Raw genomic sequence first — 23,899 nt, forward strand, 5'->3', positions numbered from 1 at the left:
AGTAGAGTTTTAGTAGTAATTTCGCTTTATTTTTTCACCTTGTTATTTTTCCTGTGGGGATCACCTTTCACTAACTTCAACTGATTGCTTATTATGTTCTACTCTTTTTTGGCTGGGTAGGTGGTCTAGATGTTCTGGGCCTGGCTCATTTTTGGATGCTCAGGTTCTGCTGACTGCATTGAACTGTAGGCTATTGTGTTTCAAGTGGCAATAAACTGGAAATAAAAGGAAGACACAGACAACCATACACAAAAATACACTCATCAAGTCTACCAGACTACCACCTCATGGTACCATATTGTGTTTGACACCGTGCCACCAAGCATGAGAACTGGTCCATCCCCCATGACCTGTGCATTGAACTGTTTGGCACAGTGTCCCTCATGAGACAAGCAAACAGATGGGTTCAACAGATTCGTATGAGCATTATTTTAATATGTTTAATATTTGTTATTACTTCTGATAAATATTTCAATAAAAAAGTACTTATAAACATTTTAAATATTGAGGTATAAAAAATAATTTTTATTGATTAAAACATTAAAAATTATGTATTCTCATGTTCCATTTTTTAAATTTCTTTTGAACTTGCGCGTTGAACCTGCATCATGTGCCCTTGTATCCTTGTATCTTTTCCCATGACTGGGTTCTTTGAACTGGTTTTGGGAAATGATGCAAATTGTAGGGGAAGAGTAAAAACAAGTTGGAGGGCACTGATTCTCTTTTTTTCCCTCTCTCTCTCTGCCTTTGCCTGGTAAAAAAATCCTTAACATAATGTTTTTTATAACTTGTAACAACCCAGCTTATTTTCTTATCCTGTCTGGGAGCTAGGATCAGACTTAGTTTATAAACCTATTTGTTAAGCTCGATCTGCTAATAGATGAGCTGATTTGCAGGTGAGTGCAAGCACCAATGCTTATTTATCTGGGCCCTTACTGTTGTGCTTGATAGCTTCTGCTTCAGTTAGCATTTTGCTAGCTATTTATTTGAATTACCATGGTATATTAATTTTTTGTATGGTGTTCTAGTAATTATTGCTTTTGTTTTGCAGGTGAATCCCAGCAATGCTCCTTTAGTGGTTGGCCAGCTTTTAGATGACGAATGTCCTGAGGATTTTATCAAAGGCCTTATTCTTTCCGTTCGTTCTCTTCTTCCTGTTGAACCACTTGTGGATGAGTGTGAGAAGAGGTGACTTTCTTAATGCTACAGCTTTGAGCGACTATATTCTTTTTGGATTCACAATATATTTGTTTACAACCATATCACTGACTTCTTTTCCCCTTTTCTCTTTATTTTTTGCAATTGTAGGAATCGTCTCCGTTTGCTTTCACAGTTCTTAGAGCATCTAGTGAATGAAGGAAGCCAGGATGTTCATGTGCATAATGCTCTTGGAAAGATCATTATTGACAGTAACAACAATCCAGAGCACTTCCTCACCACTAATCCTTACTATGATTCACGGGTGGTTGGTAAATATTGTGAGAAAAGGGATCCTACTCTTGCTGTTGTTGCTTATAGGCGTGGTCTATGTGATGATGAGCTTATCAATGTCACAAACAAAAATTCTCTTTTCAAGCTGCAGGCAAGGTATGTAGCTGCATCTTATTGTTTTTACAATTTCATTGTGCACTTCTTATATTTCTGCTAACATTTGTGTCTGTAACCTAGGTATGTTGTTGAGAGGATGGAACAAGAGCTATGGGACAAGGTTCTTAACCCTGATAATGAGTACAGGCGCCAGCTTATTGATCAAGTGGTGTCAACTGCTTTACCTGAGAGCAAGAGCCCAGAGCAAGTATCTGCAGCAGTAAAAGCATTTATGACTGCTGACCTTCCTCATGAGCTCATTGAGCTTCTTGAGAAGATTGTTCTCCAGAATTCTGCATTCAGTGGAAACTCCAACCTGCAGAACTTGCTGATCCTTACAGCTATTAGGGCTGACAAGTCCCGAGTCATGGACTATGTTAACCGGCTAGATAATTTTGATGGCCCTGCTGTTGGTGAAATTGCTGTTGAAGCAGAATTGTACGAAGAAGCCTTTGCTATATTTAAGAAGTTCAACCTGAATGTACAGGCAGTGAATGTGCTGCTGGATAATATCCGAAGCATAGATCGTGCTGTTGAGTTTGCTTTCCGTGTTGAAGAGGATGCTGTTTGGAGCCAAGTGGCTAAAGCTCAACTCAGAGAAGGGCTTGTAAGCGATGCCATTGAGTCATTTATCCGCGCTGATGATGCTACTGAATTTCTGGATGTAATTAGGGCAGCAGAAGATGTGAATGCCTACCATGATCTGGTCAAGTACCTTATCATGGTTAGGCAGAAGACCAAAGAGCCCAAGGTGGATGGTGAGCTCATATATGCTTATGCAAAGATTGACAGGCTGGGAGAGATTGAAGAATTTATTCTTTCACCAAATGTTGCTAATCTTCAAACTGTGGGGGATCGTCTCTATGATGAAGCTTTATATGAAGCTGCTAAGATCATATTCTCATTTATCTCAAACTGGTCCAAACTTGCCAGTACCCTTGTGAAATTGAGACAGTTCCAAGGTGCTGTTGATGCAGCTCGTAAAGCTAACAGTTCAAAGACTTGGAAGGAAGTTTGCTTTGCTTGTGTTGATGCTGAGGAGTTCCGCCTGGCCCAAATATGTGGTCTCAACATTATAGTGCAGGTCATTGAGCAAGGCTCTCTTTCCTTTGTATAGACTATCTATATCTTGTGTATGCTTTGTTGTTGCAGTTTTTACGCTTGTTGCTGATGTTCATAATAATTTATAACACTATGTTATCTGTCACATGGACAAACTTAGGTGGATGACTTGGAAGAAGTTAGTGGCTACTATCAGAACAGAGGGTGCTTTGATGAGCTCATCAGCCTTATGGAAAGCGGTCTTGGTTTGGAGCGGGCACATATGGGGATTTTCACCGAATTGGGTATCTTGTATGCAAGATATCGTCCAGGCAAACTTATGGAACATATCAAGTTGTTCTCCACAAGGCTTAACATTCCAAAGCTTATCCGAGTATGTGACGAGCAGCAGCACTGGAAAGAGCTCACTTACTTGTATATTCAGTATGATGAGTTTGACAATGCTGCCACAACTATTATGAATCATTCTCCTGATGCGTGGGATCACATGCAATTCAAAGATGTGGCTGTCAAAGTGGCTAATGTGGAGCTGTACTACAAAGCAGTGCACTTTTACTTGCAAGAGCATCCTGACCTGATCAATGATCTTCTTCATGTCCTTGCTCTTAAGGTGGATCACACACGTGTTGTTGATATAATGCGAAAGGTATTGCATTCAATTTTCTCTTTTCTGTTTAGGAATGAAAAATAAGTAACAATTTGATGGTTTGACCTGTGGGAGGTGTCCTGAGTCGGTATTGGACTCTCAGATTTCCAAACGGGTGCCAAGTACTTGAGCTGACTGGCTAGTTTTTTTGGTTCCAACTATAGTTTAGATATTTGTCTCTCAAAGCTTTGCTTTGGATGAATTCAATGACTTGTTGAGATATTTAAAAATCCTCAAATTCACTTGCTTTCATCTTTATCAATTGGTCAAATGTGATGACTGGCAGTGTTTTGGGTCCAAGACTGGATTTATATTGGAAGTCTCGAGTTGCCTCAGGGATGAGGTCCTACTGTCTGGTTGAATTTTGAGTAGATTTGACCATCAAATTAGTCTTGATGAGTTCTTAATTGTTTGGTTCAGTTCCTTTTGAGTCTCTAAACTCATTTTACTTTTCAAACACTCAAAATGATTTACGCACATGGCATGGAATGCATCCCTTCTATGCTGTCAATCTAGACTTGGTTCTGAGATTTTTTTGGTGCCTGTTGATTTGTGTTCTTTTGGTGGTAATTACAGGCAGGAAACTTGCATCTTGTTAAACCATACATGGTTGCCGTACAAAGCAACAATGTTGCTGCTGTAAATGAAGCTCTCAATGAAATTTATGTTGAAGAGGAGGATTATGACAGGCTACACGAATCAATTGACATGCATGATAACTTTGATCAAATTGGCCTCGCACAGAAGGTTAACTATATCTTTCTTTTTCACTGCCTTTTAATTTATTTCTGTGTGTATGCTGTTAGTCATCCAACCTCTTCATTAACAGGTTGAGAAACATGAGCTTCTTGAGATGAGGAGAATTGCAGCTTACATATATAAGAAGGCTGGTAGATGGCAGCAATCAGTTGCACTATCTAAGAAAGACAACCTTTACAAGGATGCCATGGAAACATGTTCTCAGTCCGGGAACCGTGAGTTGGCTGAAGAGTTGCTGGTTTACTTCATTGAGAAGGTATATTCCGATTAGAGTTTGTTTATTGACATGTAAAGCTGTTATTCTTGTTTTTGGTAGGAAAAAGATTGCCTATTTGACCTGCAACTTAGATGCATAGACCTGAATATTCATATAACAGGTCAACCTTCCTTGGACCCCTTTTTAAACTTTTTTATTGACCAATTCGAGGATCCTTTTATACTTGTGATTTGATAATGTTTTGTTCATGTTTTCTTTCTTGTCCTTTTAAATTTGGAAATTACATGAAGACCTTCCCAATTCACATAAGCAACCTTTCTTGGTTATAATATCTGCCACCTAGTTGCTCTAGAGATGTGTTGTTTTCCCATGTCATTATCATCGGATTTTTCATGAAGACCTCACATAAATATTTTATCTGCAGGGAAAGAAGGAATGCTTTGCAGCATGCTTGTTTATATGTTATGACTCGATTCGGCCTGACGTTGCTCTTGAGCTTGCCTGGATGAATAACATGATCGATTTCACCTTCCCATATCTCCTGCAGGTGAGCATTTCTCATTCTTTTCGAGGTTATGTTAATTACGTTTTCATAATTTCATTGGGACAATCATTTATGCTGTCTTCCAACCTGCAGTTCATCCGTGAGTACACCAGCAAGGTAGATGAACTAGTGAAGGACAAGCTGGATGCAGTGCAAGAAGTGAAAAGTAAAGAAAAAGAGGAGAAAGACTTTGTAGCCCAACAGGTACGCAATCAATAACTTCATTTATGTCACTGGTCCATGTGCATTGTATGTCTGTGCCATGTGTTGGGGGCTCCTATTTTGCAATCTTTTTTTTTTTTTTTGGTTTTTGAAGAGACCATTTTGCATTCTTTTGTATTGCTATTCCTTTGGTTGCCTCGACATTGTTTCTGCCAAACCTAAGGTTTACAATATCAACTTGGTTCTGAACTTGGATGTTGCCTCCGAGTCCAGTTAAAGTTTGCCCAGCTACTCCGACCTTGACCAAGGAGCTGAGAAAAGTAGGCTCGGATTCATCATGTAGGGACCAAAATAGTCAGTTTTTTACTATCCCATCATTTTGACGTTAGTGATGGTGCTTTTTGGAGGCAAATTTTCAGTTTTTGCCTTTTTTAATGTTAAATAACTTGGTAAGTAATGTTGTTACTATGCAGAACATGTATGCTCAGCTTCTCCCACTTGCATTGCCTGCACCACCTATGGGTGGTATGGGTCCTATGGGTGGAATGGGAGCAGGATTTCAGCCGCCGCCAATGGGAATGGGAATGGGAATGGGAATGCCACCCATGCCAGCATTCGGAATGCCACCCATGGGTGGGTATTGATGATAGAGAATGTTTTGTGCAAGATTTGGAAGAAGCTCCCTAGCTTTGCGGAGATGTTTATATGGTGGAAAAGGCCGGTAAAGTGGAATTTCATTTTTAGGTGGCGGCAAGTTAGTTGCCACTATGTTTCCTTAATCAATTTCCTTTTCTGCATGGTTCATGGCGTGGTATATGCCTGTGTAGTCATTACATCCTGATTTGTAATTCTTTTGAGTTTGTGTAGAGAAAGTTGATAGGTCTCTTCTCGCACCCACTTTAGCATTTTTGCTTTCCAGAAACTGATTTTGTTCAGCTTTTCCCCCCTTATATTTTGACATGGCGATGAGGTTGGATTCTTTTTCTCCTACTGAGAGTCTTTGTATAATTCATGTTCATTCCAAATGTGCATCATGCCAGATTATTCTTAAATCAGCTACAGATACTATGTGGATATGTTTCTAATTTGAAACCAGAACTCTTGCGGAGGAAAATGATAAACCATATCCTTGATACAGAGCTCTGTTGAGCTTCCAGGGATGGGTTGACATGGTCCTTGTTTAATTCAAGTGTTTTATTTCAAAAGCCATGCATTGAATATTTTAGTAGGACAGGGTTACAGCAAAATCTACTTGCATGTGGGAAATCTGTTTCCAGAATGTGAAATTCGGAAGCTTGTGTGGGAAACTCATGAGGAACATGCTTTCCAAACATGAGTTTCCCAATGTAGAGGAGAAACTTGTTTGTATGAAAAACACATTTTTGATGTGTTTCTCGTGCATTTCTGTGTTTTTTTTCAGCTGAGAGGGTTTGTGTGTCGTTGGTCACTGCTCCTACCAGACAACCGGAGCCCCCTCTTACCCAAAAGCAGAATGCAAGTAGGCAACAAACATGGGCTGCAAAAGGCAGGAAGATTTTTTCCTGTCCAAAAAAAAAACCAGGGTCGTCAAAGCAAGATGCCCCAAAAGCACAATCTAGCGCAGGATTTTCACAAAGACGGTACTCTAAAAACAGGGAATATGACAATAAATTGTCACCAAGATGAGGTAATCACCCAAGAAATAAGAATGCAACAAACATGAGGTATGTTACATTTGCCTTAAAACGTTGCAAACAGGCTGAGAGAGAGAGAGTGGTAGAGTGGATGACTGTAGCGCTTAAACCAGTGGACGAGCCAGGAATCAAGAATAGGGTGGGTACAAATGCTTAGTAAAAAAGAAAAAAAAATGAAAAAACTTAAAATCTAATTAAATATTCATATTATTTAAATAAATAAATATAAAACAAATCTTAACAAACATCATTCATATATATAATAATTAAAAAAATCTTAAAATTAAAATCAATCATATGGAATCAAGTTTAATGTTGATTGACAAGAAAAAACAAAGAAATACCTAAATGCTAATTGAAAAAAATAAATATAAAACCCCTAAAACCTAATGAAATATTCATGATTTATGTTATTTAAAAATCTAATAAAAAATAAACTTTTAAATAAACAACATTCACATGTATATGCTAATAAAAAAAAACTTAAAATTAACCATGTAGAATCATGCTTAATGTTGATAAAAAATGAAAACGCAAAAAATATCTAATTAAATACTCATTTCATTTAAAAAATCAAAACCAAACACTTAAATGCTAATTGAAAAAAAAACACAAAAAAACCTAAAACCTAACTAAATATTCATGCAGTTAAAAAATAAATAAATATAAAACCTAAATCTTAACAAATATCATTCATATACGTAATAATTAAAAAAAAACCAAACTCCTAAAATTCTAAGTTTATAGCTAAAACCAAACACATTGAATCAAGTTTAATGTTGATTGAAATGAAACAATACAGAAATAACTAAATGTTAAATTTTTTTAGAGGTACCTAAATGCTAATTGAAAAAAGAGCACAAAAACCCTAAAATCTAATGAAATATTCATGGTTCATGTTATTTAAAAAATAAAAACTAAATAAAAAATTTTAATCTTAAAAAGTTACCATTTTTACAGGTATATGTTAATTAAAAAAAACTAAAACCTAATTAATTATTCATGCTATTCAAAAAAATAAATAAAAACCCTCAATCTTAATAAATATCATTCATAGTTTCATGCGTAGGCTAATTGAAACAAAAAAATAACAAAACCCTCAAAATTCTAACTAATATCAAGCATGTGGAATCATGTCTAATGTTGATCGAAAAAAATGCAAAAATAACTAATAAACATCTATTTTATTAAAAAAACTTAAATGCTAATTGAAAAAAATATATACAAAAGTTTTAGAACATAATTATTGATATGCAACTATTTTAGAAACAATAAATTTATAACCTAAATGCTAAGTCCTAACAAACACCATTATTATTTTCATATGCTAATTGAAAAAACCAAAAAATCATGAAAAACCCTAACCCTAAAAAAGTCACAAGAAGAAGAAGTTTGGATGTCCACCTTGCTCAAGAGACCATCAGATGGCAGACGGTCGGGTGCAGCCACGCACACAGGCCCTGGCCTGAGCAAAAATTTAGAGAGATAGAGGACTTGTGCAATGGTGCCTCTGAATGGTGAATAGCCGGATCCGTCCTCTTGTCTGGTGGTGTTTGGAGAGAGAGGTGGGGTCAAGGTCGGGAGGGCAGAAAGAGAGAGAGGTGGGGTTTGGGGGGGGGGGGGGGGGGGTCACATATCTGTGCTCTGGCCTTTGTTTGTGCCTGGGTGGCGCCCACCCTAACCTAGGAAACTTTTAATGTGTGCTCCAGGTCAGGGTGAGCACTGCTCACCTTGAGCCGATACCCTTTGGGGGAGTATTTCAAGTCAGGGTGGTCCCTTGCCCACCTTGGCCATAATAAACCAGTCAGATATGATGATACAAATAAAAAAAAAATTAGATACAAAAGGTCACTAAGGCCCCTTCATGGAAACCGCTAGTAGTGGTAGTTAAGGATGCAGCTAATGAATCCTCAAAATTTGTGGTTTTATCCAATTCACATGGTTGTTTGGGATAAGCGGAATGGTTGAGCTGGGGATTTATCACTTGTGCAGCTGTTTGAAAATCAGCTGAAAATCTTAAATTAATTATTAGAAGAGCATTTTTAAGGTCGTCTGAGTAGGCACCTGTGTGGGAACTGGTGTTGTATTTGGCAACTACCACCTCATCTAGGTAGTAAGTAAAATGTGGAACTAGAGATGTTAAGGCCCTGTTTGGAATCTGGTAGCTGGGATGAGCGTTTATGCATTTGGGTCTCGAGGTAAAATCTGGGTCAAACTACTTTGGTGGTCTAGTTTGGAATTTGGTAGCTGGGATGGGCGTTTATGCATTTGGGATGGGTAGTGATGGCCCTTCTCCATTATATTTACACTAAATAATAGATTTGACAGCTGCCACTTCTTCAACTGCATAATTTTCATAAACGCCCAACCCAGCTACAAATTCCAAGTAGGGCCTAAATACCACCCACTTCTATCATTTCCTACAACTGCATCCATCCCAAATGACTTTTGCGCTGGGTATTCTTCACTTTCCACTCCGGCTATCTCTTCGAAACAAGGCCTAAAAACTTGAAATGAGGCTGTTAGAGATGATATGAAGGATTGTAAGGACTTGTAAAGCTAATTCCATGTAGTTGAGATAAGGCTTGATGATGAGGAGAGAGGGTTGTTTTAGAAGACAATATGATAGCTGAAATGGTTGTTTGGGGGTTTGGGGGGGATGATAAGTGCAAATTATTTCTCCCCAACGGTGGCAGTTGGATTGAGGAGATGAAGTTTGGTCCTCAAATCCTTGTTTTCTTCTCTTCCAAATGGATTTTGACTAGCAACCTCAACTACAGGCTTTCAAACGGAGCTTTAAGGTGGCAGGAAATCTGGCTCAAATTATTTTTCAATCTCACCACCTGGTCAAAAAATAATTTTTCTTTTTTCTTTTCATTCACCCGCAGATGAATTGGTAAGTTTGATTTGCGAATGTCACCAAATTGACAAGAGGTTACAAGTTCGAAAGCCATGGGTGACATCCCTTGCCGCAAGGTTGAGGCTGGGTGTACTTTCCAATGGGAAGGGAGGACCTCAAGAGTTTTACCATTAAGAGTTCAGCTACTATGTGGTCGGTGATGAGGTTTTTTTCCTTGGATTGTCCAAAAACAAAAATCAATTTCATTTGAGGCAATAGTAGCACGGCATGACCCAAGAACCACAGTTAGAAACCCTAAGAGACTGTTTGGGATTGGTAGCTGGGATGGGCGTTTATGGAGTTTATGCATTTGAGGAAGTGGTAGCTGCCTCTAAGAGGTGATATCTGCCAAATCCATCCTTAAAATGCCCATCATAGCGCCGAGATTCAAAAAAAAAAAACACCATGGGCATTTGACCAAGATTTTGCCTTGAGAACACCAAATGCATAAATACCCATCCCAGCGCCTAGATTCCAAACAGGCCCTAATGATAACCACTAGCAGTCTGATCATGCTCCTTTTCAGACAAAAATCGACAATTAACTCTTTTATTAGCTCCTCCGGTACAAGGAACGCAAAAGGGCAGACACCCAAAATCAAGGCAAACATTTAAACATAAATGACTTAAAAAGTTGCACCCCACGTTTGGAATTTTAAAAAAGATGCCAAAGTTTTATTTATGTAGATAAAAAAACAAAGCTTCTTAAATTAATTGTAGTGTTTGCTTAAGCTTCACAGATTGCTTCATCTGCTGCATCTTCCTCGGTGGGGGTGGTAGTCCATTAAAGAATTGTTCATCGGCTAATGATGAAGGGCCAAGTAACCAATGTTGGGTTAGTTGAAGAATATTACATTTTTACCCTCCAGCAATTAGAGCATTATCTTGGTCTTATATACCAGCCTGGGATAGAAGGCTCATGAAAAAGGTGAATTTTGATTTGATATTATTTTTTATAAATTTTTTTATTGCTTTTGTATTATCCTTAAAATTTATTCATTTTTGAATCAGCATACTCCACATGTCACAATATATTGGTTCAACTTATGCAAAAAGTGATGGCACTTTGGAGAAAAAGAGTGAAAAGTAGTTCATATATTTTTGAAGGTCCCATTTTAACTGTGATTTTTTATTAACTATAATTAAATTTAAGTATTTTTTTACGATAAAGAACCTTCACAGAGAACCGAGACACTTAATGGGCCTGGCCCCTAAGGTAAACCCCAAGGTCCTTTATGAACCTCACCAGTTAAAGGCACCTGCAAACCCGGTAGGATGAGTTCAACACCTTTTAATTTAAGTGTAATTTGTAAAATGTTAAATAATTCATTTATTTTTTAATTAATAATAAAAATTCAGCATTAATTTGAATATATCCCAGACTGTTTTTTAATAAAAAATATTTCTCAAACTAATATAAAATATATGTATGAGAGAGAGATAAGGATGGCAGTGGACCGAGGGAAAATGGGCCTCCCCCTGACTCGTCCTGCTTGGACCGAAGATGGAGATTGGGATGAAGGTTAAAATCAAAACCCGTGAGGGATGAAGGTGGGGCCTTTTCTCTCATCCGACTCGCTCATAAAATAACTAAAATGCCTTTAGGGATGGTACTGGATTCAAGAGAAACGAGAGTCCGCCTCGCCCCGTTTGAATGACATGAAACAGGAATGAATTAAAATCAAAACCAGCAGGGATGAAGGGCAGAATTTTAAGACGGGGCGAGAGTGTCCCCGGCGTCTGCCCCGATCCACTGCCAAGAGAGTCTTTATAAGAACTCGAACCATTTCCCCTAATTTTCTCCATTGCGTGCGCAGTAGCCATGGGGGCGGCCTCCTTCTCCGCCTCCACCCTCATTCCTTCTTCTTCCCCTTCTTCCTCTACATGTTCTCTTCTTCCTGATGGAGGATCCATGGTGCTGAACCCATCTCTGAAATCGGTTTGTCACTCATCCTCTGCATCTCTCTCCCACCAGACGCAGCTCCTCCGTGCTCAACCGTGGGTGCAGAAGATCCAAGCGGGAAGAGGATCTCATGGAGCTCAGATGGTGTCCATGCCTGCCGTGAAACATGAGAAAGTTCTCGATTTCGAGACTTCTGTCTTCAAGAAGCAGATGAACACCCTCGCCGGCCAGGATGAGGTTGGTCTATTGAGATATTTTTTGACGGTTTTCGTGTTGGGATTCTCTTCTGCGATCAATTTCTTGATGTTGGTTGTGTTCGTTTTCTTGCTTCATTCTGTAGAATTTGAGCTTTGTTTGGTTGATATCTGATTTCTCAGCGTTTTAACTGATGTTGGTGTCTGATTTTTCTTTTCCTTTCTTTTTATGATTTTGGGTTTCTGTTTGATGGATCCCTGAATGTGGGTTGGCCCCATTTTCTTATTTCTCGTAGTCAAGATTGCGCTCTTGTTTCCTTTTTCTCGAGGGTTTAATTAATCTCTCTCTCTCTCTCTCCAGTACATTGTGAAAGGTGGGAGGGATCTTTTTAAGCTGATGCCGGACGCTTTCAAGGGAATTAAGCAGATCGGAGTAATTGGATGGGGTTCTTAGGTATTCTAATCTTGGTGCTACTATTGTGAACTTTTTTGTTTTGTTTTTTCCATTGGAACTCAGCTATAGAATGGAAACGCTAGGCACTAACATGGCTTTATCAAAATGTGAATTAGGATAGGATATCACGATTGTACCTTAATAGCAGGGTCTCGTGGCTTGAATCTTGATGTTCAATTTACAAAGGTGCAGCATGATTTTTAATTTTTGGGTTCCTTATTCAGTGATAATCAGCATGGTGATTAGGAAAGTTTCCCTTTAGTTTTGATACATGAGGTTTCGAATGTGTTGGCCATTGAATTGTAAAATGAGAATTGGGGTTTATTTGCTTGTCCTGTTTTTAATGTTGGAAAATTAATACAAATGAATGCCCCACCTTTGGCTGCTTTCTACTTTTGAAGTTTTTGGTATGTTTGGTCTCAAGCTTTAACATTTCATTTTCTTTTATTGCATCTTTCCTGATGAAAAATTCGACTCTAATGGGCTTGTAGCAAAGGGAAGAGTTGTAAACGTCTAGCTCTGAAATGCCCGTGGGTTCTCTGCAGGATGCCTGGTGGCTGCATGCCCTAAATTAACATTTTTTTGTACAGTATCATATTACGGGCTATTACTCTAGTTGATTGGTGTTAGAAATTCTCTCTTTCACCAATGAGCCACCTCTTACATGCCTGCCGCCAAATACTGTTGCATTTATGTCTCTTCTTCCCTTTCCTTTTAGTTTTAATACATGAGGTTTTGAATATGTCGACCAACTTCTCAGTTGCACCATGGAATTGTAACATTGGGGTTTATTTGCTTGTCCCGTCTTTAATATTGGTTTATGAATACAAATGAATGACACACCTTTGGCTTCTTTCTGTTTTTGAAATTTTTGGTATGTCTAATCTCAAGCTTTAACATTTCATTTTCTTGTGTTGCATCTTTCCTGATGAAAAATTACTCTAATGGGCTTGTAGCAAAGGGAAGAGTTGTAAACGCCTAGCTCTGAAATTCCTGTGGGTTCTCTGCAGGATGCCAGTGGTCACATGCCCAAAATTAACATTTTTTGTATAGTATCATAGTACAGGCATGTGCTCCAGTTGATTGGTTCTGGAAATTCTCTTTCTTTAACCAATCAGCCACCTCTTACATGCCTGCCTCCAAATACTGTTACATTTATGCCTCTTCACTTTCACGTTTTTCTTTTTCTCAGTTCCTATATTTGGAGATTTAGTGTTGTCATTTAGTGCTGTCTAAGACTATTGTTTGAATTTTCTTTTGCCAATTCAATCTGTAAATGTTCTTTAACTCTGATGTCGTGTATCTTTCTGCTTATATATGATTTTCATCTTTGTGACTTTTAAATCTTTTAATATTATGCCTCCATTTGGACATATAATGTGATGTCATCTTGCTTTATTGTTATTGTCATTGATTTTTCACAGGGTCCTGCTCAAGTTCAAAATTTAAGGGATTCACTTGCTGTGGCAAATTCAGATATTGTGGTCAAGGTAAAATTTTCTATTCTTGGAAGAATCTGTTATTACTTGCTTATATCACCTGGAGATTGTTTTTTTTCTCAATAGGCAATCGGGGGGGGGGGGGGGGGAATAACCTCCGTAAGATTCTTGGAGATTGCTTTTTTGTTAGGTGATGGTGTAATTCTTTTCATGTATGTTGAACTTATATGATATATAATATCTTGTTGCGGTCTTTTATCAGGAGTCTCTAGAAACTTGTAGTAAAGTTTATGGAATACAGACTTGTTTTTGTCGGCAAAATTTTGTTACATCTAGGGATGGCGGTGGAGCAGGGCGGAGGCGGGGACAAGGTCTCCACCCCTGCCCCGTCTCAAAATCCTGCCCTCCATCCCCTCCTTCATCTCTGCACGGGTTTTGATTTTAACCTCCATCGACGCCTCCATCTCTGGTCCAAATGGGGTGAGGCGGGGCCCTATTTCTTCCTGGTCCACTACCATCCCTAAAGCTTTGTCACATGGGTGCGGGTGCAAGTGCGGGGATGCGACACTTTAAAAAACCTTGGGTGCGGGGGTGCGGCTGGGAAAAAATGTAAAAAATTATATATATATATATTATCTATATAATTTTGATGTTTTAACAGTTAACATTGTCATAATATCATTCATCATGCATGCAATATATCAAATTAACAATCTACAATTCTATTCTACGTCACAAAAACTAACACCACAATTAAATCAACCTAAATATCAATCAAATAAGTAAAGCAGAAAAGAACTAAATTATATACCAAAAGTATATCCTACAATGTATATGACGATGAAGTAATGGATCTTAATAATTTTCTGCTTCATCATCAAATGCATCATAAGAAGGAAGATTGGGCTCAGATAAATCCATGTTTGTCATGTTGAAATCATGCTCTCTCTCTCTCTAAGTTACACTATTCTGGGTTTACGTCCCAAAATTTTGATGTTCCTTGTTTGCATTATAAACCCAATTTGAAAATGTTAAATACAATACAAGTATATTTAAATGAAAAACTAAGAAATAATCAAATAATTAAGAGAGCAAATTAGTACTTATATTCATCATTGGTTCACGAAAATAGTCGAAGATTTGAATGAACATATACTAAATCCTCTGCACGGTTGCTAGTGAGTTTGTTTCTCTTCATGTTGTGGATTTGAGAATATGTGCTTCAATTTCTTTCACAACAAGATGAACTAGCAGGCTGAGATAGCAATCTTAATGCAAGACATTGGAGAAGAGGTGTTTCTGATCCAAATGTTGACCACCATGTGATAGGATCTATATTATCATTCTCTCTCGCGAGTAATGCTTGTTCATATAATCTCGAAGATGCAAATTTTTCAAACTCTTGTGTGACTTGATTTAGAATATGTGCTTCTGGAAAAAGTCTTGTCATATACATATTTCTATGTCTTGATAGATTTGGGTCTAAATTTGGAGGGACATGACCAATATCACCTTCCTGCCACTTTTTTGCATAATATTTTGGATTAAGAGAATGTGCCATGCAATGCAAATGAGTGTTGCTCTTATCTCATCTGACTAAAATTGAATGAATATGGTTAAAAAAATTTGAATAATCCAATGCAGGATTTTTTTCTTCATGCTTGAAAACTACAACTTGTATTTTTTCAATCATATTATCCCACATTTCATAAACTTTGTGAAGCATGAGCTCATCCTTATCAACTTCTCTCAACATTTCCCAAATAGGTTGCGTAAATTGAATGCAGTATACCACTTTGTCCCAAAACTCATCATCAACAATGAATTTCTTAATTTTTTAAGCCTTGACATCATCATCAACACGATAGAATGTCCAATCCTCATCAGTCACCATTCTTACCAAAGCATTCTTCATTTTTTTAATCCTCTTCACCATCACAATGATGAGCGCAAAACATGTTTCAACGACCTTCAACAATTTCAGGTTAGAATGCCTATTAAATATGGCATTAACATGATGGTGGTTAATAACAAAATTTCTAATGCTTTTGACATTTCTTTCTAAATCTTCAATCCATGAACATAAATCATATGCTGGTGAATTTTCTTCTTTTTTGGGGTTGCAGATGCTCTTGAGGGTCAGATTTAAGTTGTGTGCTACACAGGGAGTCCAAAAACTACGAGGGTACTTACTCTTCAAACTCAATGCTGCACTTTTACAAACTGAAGCATTGTCTGTAATGATTTGTACTATTTTCTGATCACCCACTTCTTTTATGACTTCTATAAACAACCATTTCAAATACTTTACATTTTTATATTCTCCAGATGCATCAACTGCTTTCAAGAATACTGGGCCACTAAGCGAAGAAGCAATAAAATTGATTAGTGGATGCCTTTGAATATTTGTCCACTCATCAGAAACAATAGAAACTTCATTTTGCTACCATGAATATTTTTTAATCTCTAGCAATCTCTCCACGTTTGCCCTTTCTTCTGCAAGAAGTGTGGTTCATAGTTTTTCTGAGCTTAGAGGTACATAGCCACTCAAATTACAATTTGCCAAAGAAGTTACTAAATCCTTCCAATAAGAATTTCTAGCTGCATTAAATGGGAGTGAACTAGAATAAAAATAACTCTCTACTTTTCTATTCATCTCCTCCTTTCCATATGTATCGAATGGTGCTTCTATCATTCCTGTTTCTTTACATCCTACATTGACTTTTTTTTTTGAGCATCTTCTTGGTGGCTTTCAAATGACACACTAATTACATAAGAATCACTTATTGTCTTTCTCTTCTTATATTGTCTTCGCATTGCCTCATCAATTTTTCTGCATCTTAAAATGCCATATCCTGGTATCTTCAACAAATGAGCCTTAACTCTTGCGTAAGACCCAACAAAATCAATCAGACTACAACTATCAACAACACTAGCAACAAAACTCACATGTAGGGACGAGGATAACGCAAGTCCTTTCCCTTTATTTGTCATTTTTATCCTAAAAACACACAAAAAATAGTCAAAACTCATTCTAATATCAAAAAATGTGAATCAGTTGGACAAATTCACATTCATTTTGAATTTTCAATCCACATTCAAGACTGCAACAATAATATAAAAATATCGAATGAAACAGTATCTTCTAAGCATATTCATAATAAACAAACTTTCGATATTGCATTCAGATGACAGAGAATGAACAAACAAAATTTTAGATATGTGTCTCAATAGGAATCATATATCCTCATTAAAAGGCGTGTCACTTCTTAGACTGGGTTTTTCGAAAGGGGATGGGGTGGTTTGTCATTCATGAGTGTATTCTTATATGATGACACCCTTGACTTTTTATTGCATATACATGTTTTATATGTATATTTATATATCCAAGAGCATTTACATAATATCTTCATTGGGTAACATGGATAGACTATGTACTCCACATGATTGTATCATTCTTTTTACTTCATAGTCTCCTTCCATCAGAGAGTGATGGTGGCACAATTGTAGATCTTGTTTTGAGCCACATCAGCATGCTTGAGTCACAGTGTTTGAAAATCTTATGGTCATTTTAACTCCTGATATATGTTGAAGCCCAATAAACTATTTCCCTCTTTCCAATCAAAGGAAAACTTGATTCAGGCTTGACTTGCAGAAAAATAGAAATTCTATAATATCTATTATCTCTTTAAGACAAACGAATTAAATGTTTTATTATCTGATTCAACAAAGCTTTTTTATTATTGATAATTAATGACTTTGATATGTTAGCTTATTTAGGTTGGTAAGATATAAATATGAGATACGTTTTGATCTCTTTTATGAATGCTGCTTAATGTTTTTTTTTTCTTTTGCTTTTTCAGCTAGCCGACTCTTCCACATTGAAGAGAGAGATAGCAGAGGGAGTTGACATCATGGTCGTGAGAGAACTTATTGGAGGTGCATTCTAAGTGATTGAGAGTGAGACTGAGAGTGAGAGAGAGACTGACTGAGAGTGAGAGAAGAGAGACTGAGAGTGATGGAGAGCTCGTGAGACTGAGAGAGAGAGAGAGAGTGAGTGTGAGTGGGAGAGAGAGACATACCTGATAAGTGAGGAGGAGCGGTCAGAAGGAGTCAGAGACCGTCGGCGAAGGCGTTGGAGGCGATGTCGACGTCGACTTCAGGAGGGAGGCTGAGGAGGATTAGGGCAAATGTATTTTGCCCTAATCCTCCTCCTCTCAAGCAATAAAACATCGAGCATTTTTTTTTCAGTCTTAAATTTGGACAAAAAATGACCTTGGGTGTGTTGACCATACCCAGGGTCCGTTGACCGCACTGGGTGCCGCACACGCACCCGCGTCGTGTCGTGTCGACGTGGGTGCGGCACCCGGTTGGCCGAATCCCTGTGACTTAGCCCTAAAGGTATTTAGTTACTTTACTAACGGGACGGGACGGGACGGGGCAGGGCGGAGGAAAGCGTAAGTTCATCCCCGCCTCCATCCTCACACGGGTTTTGATTTTAACCTGCATCCCTGCCTCCATCCCCGTTTCATGTCCTCCATCCCTGGTCCAAACGCGGCGATGCGGGGTGGGGCCCCGTTTTCCCCCAGTCCACTGCCATCCCTAGTTACATCTTTCATGATGAATGAGTTACCGACTGAACTTTGAGTTCTGAATTATGTGGACAATCAGAAAAACTAAGACCCAAAGAGTGTAGAATTTAGGCAAGTGTCCATTCATTGATTGCAGAATTTATTAAAGACCTGTGGCATCAACATAGTGAGCCAGTAGCTGAGCTGCTTAACATCAGGTATTCGAGTCCGTGCAACTTCTATAGCCCTGATCACGTCTTCCTAATCCTAGTCATAGTCATAAATATCGGTCTTGGCTATATCTCAGCAAAGGAAGATTTCTCGTGATAATATAGGTTTAATTGATAAATTTCGGGAAAATCTCGGTGCTTCGAAAAATATAAAATATAAAAATAGTAGAAATAAGTAGAATGATAGCATTTTAACTATGTTACTTGGGTACGGGTACGACACATCAATTCCAAAAAATGTGGGGTATGGGGACATGACTATATATATATATATATTAAATATCAAATAAATACAAAATAAATTCAAAACAAACTGAATATAATCTAAATATATATGCTATATCTAAAATATATATTATATGCTGAAAATATATAAACTGAAAATATAATTATAAATTGAATGCAAACTTGTATGTCCGAAGGGTAAAATGGTGTGTCAATGCGTCGACACTTGTCGACACGGGGACCCGCATGTCAACACGGGTACAGAGGGAAAAATGTAGTGACCAAGTACCATAGATGTTTAGATAATAAAATACACCTATAATAAAAGAAATAAGTAAAAAATATAAAAGAAAGAAGGAAAATATAGTTAAGATATAGAAAAGAAGTAAAAAAGTAAAAGGTAACTCATAATATTGTGACATATAAATTCTGATATTTTCAAAATATTGTGATATTTTTCCTTTAATATCGTTTTGTGAAGCTATATTATCGCTATAGTTTCAAAATATCGTCTATATCTGTGACTATGATCCTAGTAAGGTTACTGGGTCTTAAACCTTACCTGTGTCATAGCTTGTATATTTAATTGATGGATCTTGATTTAAACCGTTCAAGGACTGGACTGGTGTCTCTTCCATATCATTATCATGTTTTTCCTGTTCTGAAAAAAATCACTTTCTCTCTCCAACAGACAAGGTTGTGCTAATTAGTGTGGGTGATTACTTGCTTCCTCCAACTTACCTCCGTGCTGTATGCTCATTATACTATTCTTAATGGAAAATAAACAGAAATGATGTGTCACGTCTCTTTTTTGCTGTGTTCTTGTGACATAGCTCACTTTGTTCGCATACATGTGAAAAGTTATTATGAGCTACAACTTTTACTGCAAGTTCTATTGTTGAATGCTTTGAATGTGTTTTGGTGTTTGATTTTGATTGCATCTAGGTGACTTTGGTCTTCATTTTGGTACAAACTAAATCTGATTTTTATGATTGTTCTTGGTAAAATGTCTGTGCTCTGGTCCTCCTTCAAGAGACACTCTTGATGTAGTTTGATCAAATTGTATATATGCTCATGTATTATCACAACAAGTGTCATGCTCTTGTACATATGCTAATGAGTTAACTATAAATGTTGGTGTTTTCAGCGAGTTTGCAGTGTTTTTGGATTCAGGCATTTTGTTATGTTTGTTCTCAGTTGTACATTTTAGCCGAGTCTCTTCATTTTTATCAATAATGCTGATTGGGCTACAGAAAGGGTCTCGGTTTTTTGCTGAAGCCCATGCTGCTGGGTTTACGGAAGAAAATGGAACCCTTGGTGATATTTGGGAAACTGTATCAGTCTGTGATCTCTTATTGCTATTGATCTCTGATGCAGCTCAGGTTAGTTGATCATACAAAAGGAATTTGACTTCTCAGTGCAGCTTTTGCAGAAGCCTCATGTGCACATGCTCACATTCATGCAGACAGCCACTTATGGATTCTGAAAGATCCCTCTGTTATACATTGTGCGACTCTTCTGGTCCAGCTATTGCATCCAACCTTTTATATGTTCTGGTTACTGAGCATGGGAAATTTTCCTTTGTATAATAATTTAGCCATCTTCATAAGATGGGGCTTTTCAGGTAGTTTTTATTTACTTAAGGACCGGCAAACCATCTCATCTCAAGTTCAGTTTTTACTTACAGAAACTGCTGGGTGCACCTCAGCCATGAATTTGATTTGGGCATCCAATTCATTACAACAGTCACATACACCCCAACTGGATACCCATTCAAGCCCCCCTCTAGCACATGTTCATTTTGAATCTTGGTCTTTACATGCTAAAGTATGTGGATTGATGAGGCTTCATAGATGCTTTATGTTGCAGTCAGACAATTATGAGAAAATACTCTCATATGAAGCCAAATTCTTGGGCTTTCACATGGTTTCCTACTTGGACATTTACAGTCTCTGGGACCGGATTTGCCAAAGAACATTAGTGTGGTTGTTGTATGCCCTAAGGGGATGGGTCCTTCTGTGAGGAGGCTATATGTTCAGGGAAAGGAGATAAATGGTGCTGGAATCAATTCTAGTTTTGCAGTTCATCAGGTCTCTCTCTCTCCAGACACGTACAAATTGGTTATGTGCTTGCACTTGAGCTATAAGTAGCAATTTTGTTACATTTTCTGTTAATTTTTCAGGATGCTGATGGAAGAGCAACAGATGTTGCATTAGGATGCTCACTAGCGCTTGGATCACCATTTACTTTTGCCACTACTTTGGAGCAAGAATACAAACGTGAGGTAATTATGGTTTTTATTCTTAGACTCACTTTTCTGCCAGTTTAGGACCTTTAGGTTCTTTACCATCTAACAGTTATTCGTTGTAGGAATCTTGGAGCTGTTCACGGTATTTTTGAGTCATTGTTTAGAAGATACACTGAGAATAGAATGGATGAAGAGCTGGCTTACAAGAACACAGTTAAGGGCATCACCGGAATAAAATCAAAGACTATATCAACAAAGGTATGTCTAACCTCTGAATTATACCTTGCCCTTCTCTTTGATCTGAACTGTCGTGTCATGTTTTAACTGGAACTTTAATTGCATGCGTCAGCTTGATGGCTCAAACGGCACAATCCAGATTCAATGCTGAATTTTATATGCCACTAATCCAACTCGAATGTTCTGTGCTTGTTTTGATGCACCATGATGTTGTGGATTTAGTTTTGAACTTTTGATGAATATTTTTTTGTGGAGCAGGGTATGCTGGCTATATACAATTCTCTTAGCGATAAAAGCAAAAAAGAAATTGAAGCTGCATACAGTGCATCTTACTACTCCTGTATGGACATATTGTATGAGTGCTATGAAGATGTTGCTTGTGGCAACTAGATCCATAGTGGCGTCTTGGCTGTCCATTCCCCTACTTGTTGAATTTGTTTTGCATTTAGACAATGTCAAACTTTGTCTTGTAAGACTTTCTGCTTTCTTCATTTTCTTTTTTTTTTTGTCCGTCTCTGATAAATGACACTGGTGGGAGGGAAGCAAAAAGAATGAAAAATATTTTGACTCTCAAAAAATGTGTAGTATTACAATTGGTACTCATTTGCAATGTACTCTAGCAAAAAGTTATGGGTGTGAGCTTTGTATTCTGATCCCATGGATGTGTTCAGCATGGTTTGTTATTGGATTGAGCAATTTCATTATAAAAACGAAGTTTTTTCAATTGTAATATTTTGGTGCATTATGGACTGTTGATATTTGTAGCTCTTAAATAATTTGTATCCGCATCATTGGTGATCCAAAAGCATGTTTTGCTTAACAAACCATTGATCATACTATAGGGATTAATGTAGCAAAATAAATAAATAAATTCAAGAAAATGTCGAATATGAGTTGTTAATGTTGGTTTACCTTTTGATATGGGGGTTGACGATGTTGATCGCCTTTTGGTCACTCACCTGATCATTGGTTTCTTGTTAGGACTATGGCAGCTTTGATATCATATGAATACTAATCTCTGTTGTGCTTGATGCATATTGAAGTTTCAAGGAAGAAGAGACATTTCGAGGAAGAAGAGACACTCGTACTCAGATATCATCAATAAAAGTTTTGATTGAAGCCGTGGATTCTCTGAATCCTTTCATGCATGCCCGTGGAGTCTCCTTCATGGTTGATAATTGTTCAACAACAACACGGTTGGGGTCAAGAAAGTGGGCTCTTTGCTTTGATTACATACTCACCTTGCAGGTAGCCTTCTTTTGTATGACCTCTGATTGAGCATGACTTTACGTCCATTGATCTCATAGATGATGGTAACTAGAGATCCGTCTGACTGAGGACGTAAAACTCGATGCTTGTACCACCTTAGAACCCTTGATTGAGCATGACTTCACGTCCTTTGATCTTATGGACGATAAAGGGTCACCTGAGATCCGTCTGGCTGATGACGTAAACCTCGAGGCAGAGTTCTCCGGTAATAGCACTAAAAAATTTGATGCAACTTTTTCAATAAAGCATTTTAAAAATATATTTTCAATAAAAACATTTGTGCAGATCGTGCATCAAAGAATAAACAGGTTGGTAGGTCGGGTTCGGGTAAACAGGTTGACCCATCCGCCTAACCCGTTTATTAAGCGGGTCAGTTGGGTTTGCGGGTTGGCATACCCCTAACACGAACCCGACCCGTTTAATAAACGGGTTAGGCGGGTCGACCCGTTTACGACACAAATCCATTTAAGCTAAACCCGAACCTAGCTAAGAAGTAGGTTGGCGGGTTGTGTCAGATTTTGCCACACCTAGGGACCAAGGCCAGGGTATTAATGCATAAATTTTGTGCCATGTGATTACGCTCTATCCCAACTAGTTATGAGTTGTTTGAGATTCTTGATTTCCTTCTTATTCATATAAATCATGTCTAAATTAATATTTTTATGACAAATAAATAGACAAAGACATTATATACATTTATTTAAAATACAGAATATTTTTACTTTAAAATACAGACCTTAAACGGAGTAAGTTTTAATAATAAAAATCAAATATAAAATCATACATAAAGAATGTTATGTAATATATATATATATATATAACATTAAACACTTAATGTTATATGGATTCAACTTTATTAAAATAACAAAAATACCTTTAAAAAAATAACAAATTTTTAATATACATAGTTACTTTTTTTAGCATTAAAGCCTTTTGAACTTATAGGAATTGAAAATTCAACACTTTTTCCAAAAAAGTAACTTTTCAAAGCTATTAAAGTTATCTTTTTGACCTAAAAAAATAACCTTGCATTTTTTTAAATGTTTTTGTTTCAAGAGTGTTTTTAATTATTTTAATAAAGTTGAATCTATCTAATGTTAAATACAACTAGTTTATATATATATATATATATATATTAAAAATGATATGATGTTCCTAGAATAACTATTCCCACCTAATAGAAGCTTCATTTTATGTTTTCAATTTTTTGAGTTTTTTTTTTGTTGATAAGGCCTTATATATATATGATCTACAATTATTATCTAGTGGAAAACAAGTTTTGAATCTTGTGATTATGTCATACATGTAGCTTTTTTAATATCTTCAAAATCGATGGCTTGAATATATATATATATATATATATATATATATATATATATATATATATATATATATATATATATATATATATATATATATATATATATATGGTAAGACCCTTTAGATATTAGAAACTTTCTAAATTTGTAAAATTAATATGTATTCTATTTTTTTTTTCAAATTTGTAGCTAACCAACTTTAAAGATCTTAGATAAAATTGAATGGCAAATTCCCATGTTTTATACAGATAGGTGCTGAAAG

General features: G+C 37.0%; 1 protein-coding gene and 2 long non-coding RNA genes across 3 annotated transcripts in view; all 3 read left to right on the forward strand.

Moving 5' to 3' along the window:
• LOC149843802 (clathrin heavy chain 2-like) overlaps positions 1-6,182 on the forward strand; it is a 52,821-nt gene extending 46,639 nt beyond the window's left edge. Inside the window, exons 22-29 of the mRNA XM_090000066.1 lie at positions 1,052-1,188; positions 1,309-1,587; positions 1,669-2,671; positions 2,810-3,295; positions 3,872-4,042; positions 4,125-4,310; positions 4,696-5,019; positions 5,451-6,182. Of these exons, the coding sequence (XP_089856192.1) occupies positions 1,052-1,188; positions 1,309-1,587; positions 1,669-2,671; positions 2,810-3,295; positions 3,872-4,042; positions 4,125-4,310; positions 4,696-5,019; positions 5,451-5,621 (2,757 nt within the window). The 3' untranslated portion in view covers positions 5,622-6,182. The remainder of the gene's footprint in view (positions 1-1,051; positions 1,189-1,308; positions 1,588-1,668; positions 2,672-2,809; positions 3,296-3,871; positions 4,043-4,124; positions 4,311-4,695; positions 5,020-5,450) is intronic.
• Positions 6,183-11,456: 5,274 nt separating this feature from the next.
• LOC149843803 (uncharacterized) lies at positions 11,457-17,659 on the forward strand. The gene is made up of 4 exons (XR_016430916.1): positions 11,457-11,688; positions 12,007-12,099; positions 13,524-13,589; positions 17,402-17,659. It is a non-coding gene; the product is annotated as an uncharacterized LOC149843803 (long non-coding RNA).
• A 118-nt stretch (positions 17,660-17,777) lies between these two features.
• Positions 17,778-21,702, forward strand: LOC149843804 (uncharacterized). Its single transcript, XR_016430915.1, has 4 exons — positions 17,778-20,654; positions 20,747-20,848; positions 20,935-21,070; positions 21,308-21,702. It is a non-coding gene; the product is annotated as an uncharacterized LOC149843804 (long non-coding RNA).
• Positions 21,703-23,899: the final 2,197 nt, after the last annotated feature.

This window comes from Nuphar pumila, chromosome 3 (assembly GCF_984573655.1).
Source record: "Nuphar pumila chromosome 3, dmNupPumi1.hap1.1, whole genome shotgun sequence".
NCBI lineage: Eukaryota > Viridiplantae > Streptophyta > Magnoliopsida > Nymphaeales > Nymphaeaceae > Nuphar > Nuphar pumila.